Source organism: Mandrillus leucophaeus, unplaced genomic scaffold (assembly GCF_000951045.1).
Source record: "Mandrillus leucophaeus isolate KB7577 unplaced genomic scaffold, Mleu.le_1.0 Scaffold900, whole genome shotgun sequence".
NCBI lineage: Eukaryota > Metazoa > Chordata > Mammalia > Primates > Cercopithecidae > Mandrillus > Mandrillus leucophaeus.
The window spans coordinates 479,007-481,402 of NW_012109809.1; the positions used below are offsets into that span (position 1 = coordinate 479,007).

A 2,396-nucleotide genomic window follows, 5' to 3' on the forward strand; every position below is an offset into this window, starting at 1 on the left:
TTCATCTATTTTATATTTTTCTCATTATTCATGATGTGGATAAAATACCTTATTTCTTCTCTTACTAGATGTATCACTTGTTTTTTGTCTTTTGTTTGTTTGTTTGTTTCTACTGGTAAGAAAGAATAAGATGAACCGATAGTCCCCAGGCTTTTTTGACCTTTTGATGTTTTCTATCCATGGGGAAAAAAGTCTCAAACACCTATTCATCTTAGGCAAATCTCAATCCCAGGCACCATCCTAGGGTTTTAGGGGTTTAGACCCTTTAAATGACTTTAAGAGAGCAAACTACATTGTCTGTAACTCCTGGATGATGAAAAAAAAAACTATAAATGTCAGCATCGGACCTAGGGTCTGGTCTGTAAGAGGAAGATGAATGCTAGAGAAGTGAAAACTGCTCATTCATTCAGTCATCTACCCACCCATTCATTCAATAAAACCATCCCCCCATCCATTCTTCCTTCCATCCATTCAACAGATACTTCCTGGGCACGTATACAAGAGCTTCTCAAGAACCAGAGCATTGTCTCAGTCTTTCCTGTGTCCTCTACAGGTCTAGCACAATAAGCACAAAGTACATGCTCAGAAATTGTGGGGGTCAAAGACTTTGTTCTTGAACTCATGGCTCTAGGCTCTCAGAGTGGGCGGAATGACTCCTAAACTTTCTACTCCAATTGCCAAGATAAACGCGATAATCTTGGCAGAGCATCCTCATAGCTAACCTATATTTCTCAGCTGCAGCTTAAGCTTAATTCCATCTTTCTGGCCTTTGAATGGAAGAAACCCAGTCCGGACTGCGGAGTCCCTAAGAGAAAGAATGAACTTTACACTGTAAGACACAAGACTAATTACTTTATTAGGTGCATTCTGTAAGTTGAAGAGGAGAATTTTTGGCAAATAAATAAATAAATAAATAATCAGAGACTTTGGGGCCCGAGGAGCTCAGGAAAAGGGAAGCGGAGTCTTTGCATAGTTCTAAATGAACAGGAGGTGGCAGCAGTAGGCAACGCGGATTCTCGGCAGAAATGCAGCACTTGCAAAAACCAGGGACAGAAGGCTTTGAGAAAAAGGAGAAGGTCAGAAGGTGACTAACTATTTCTTTTTCGTAGAGACCATGGTGTGGAACATTCATCCTCTCTACCAGGGGCAGGATGCGGCGTCCTACATGATCTGCCTGGGCATCCCGTACCCTGTCATGCCAGCCTGGGAGGCTCCCTTGTTGCTGCCCATCTGCAGGCCTATTACGTTCTGTCCCTGGCGAAGCTGCTCCTCGGAAAAGCCTCTCCGATTCTGCTGAGCTTTCCTGGACAAGGAAAGTGAGAGGGAATAATATCATTATAACAGTTTTCCAATCCTTTTCAAGCTATGCAATTAGACAGTCTCTCCTGGGGGTCCCCAAATAGATCAGCAGGTCCTACCCTGAGCCGTGGTTATGAGCTATGGCCCTATCCTGAGCTATCTATGGCCCTACCCTGAGCTATCTATGGCCCTACTATGGCCCTATCCTGAGCTATCTATGGCCCTATCCTGAGCTATCTATGGCCCTACTCTGAGCTCTGAGCTATCTATGGCCCTATCCTGAGCTATCTATGGCCCTACTCTGAGCTATCTATGGCCCTACTCTGAGCTATCTATGGCCCTACCCTGAGCTATGGTCTTACCCTGCACTGTGGACCTACCTCAGCCGTGGACCTACTCTGAGCTATCTCCGGCCCTAGCCTGAGCTGTGGCCCACCAGAATGCATGAGCTTCCTATCTTTTAGAAGCCCAGGTGTTTTCCAGAATTCCAGCAAAGAGGAGGGCAGAATCTGTGGCTACCTCTCTGGGGAATTCACTCTCAGCTTTCCTTGTTTCTCTTTGTCCCCACTCTCCCTTCTTCCCCCACCACTTTAGGCCATCTCAGACTTCTAAGAAGAAGCCTGCTTCTTCTTACGCTTTCTCTCACAGCTACCTCAGGCCTTTGTGAAAATTAAAATTGGTTCTCTTACAAAGCACATCATTAATCCCACCCCCACATTCCCTGTATAGGGCCAAGATGAATATACCATTTTAGAGCCAAGGGGCCTAAGACTTAATGAGGGGAAATGTCTCACTCTAGATTAGAGGTCTGCAAACTTTGGTAAAGAGCCAGATAGTACACAGTTGTGGTTGTGTAGCCACATGGAACATGGTAGTTCACTAATAATACAGACACTAAAACCAGGGTTTCAAATGGCCAATATCTCAGAGGTTTTCAGGGCAAGCATTCTTTAAGATGACATAAGCTAGTAACTTTTTTAAAAAAAATAACTGTCAGGGAGAAGAAAAGGGGATCATGGAAATGAATAATCAATTATTTGCCACAGGGCACTCTTCTACAACTAAGTTATCCAGTTTAAGCTTCCTGCCTACCCTAC

General features: G+C 44.3%; 1 protein-coding gene across 4 annotated transcripts in view; it reads right to left on the reverse strand.

Moving 5' to 3' along the window:
- Positions 1-832: 832 nt before the first annotated feature.
- Positions 833-2,396, reverse strand: part of TAGLN3 (transgelin 3) — a 15,880-nt gene continuing 14,316 nt past the window's right edge. For all 4 annotated transcript variants that reach the window (XM_011969723.1, XM_011969722.1, XM_011969724.1 and 1 more), the window contains one exon: positions 833-1,303. In XM_011969723.1, the coding sequence (XP_011825113.1) occupies positions 1,162-1,303 (142 nt within the window). In that variant the 3' untranslated portion in view covers positions 833-1,161. The remainder of the gene's footprint in view (positions 1,304-2,396) is intronic.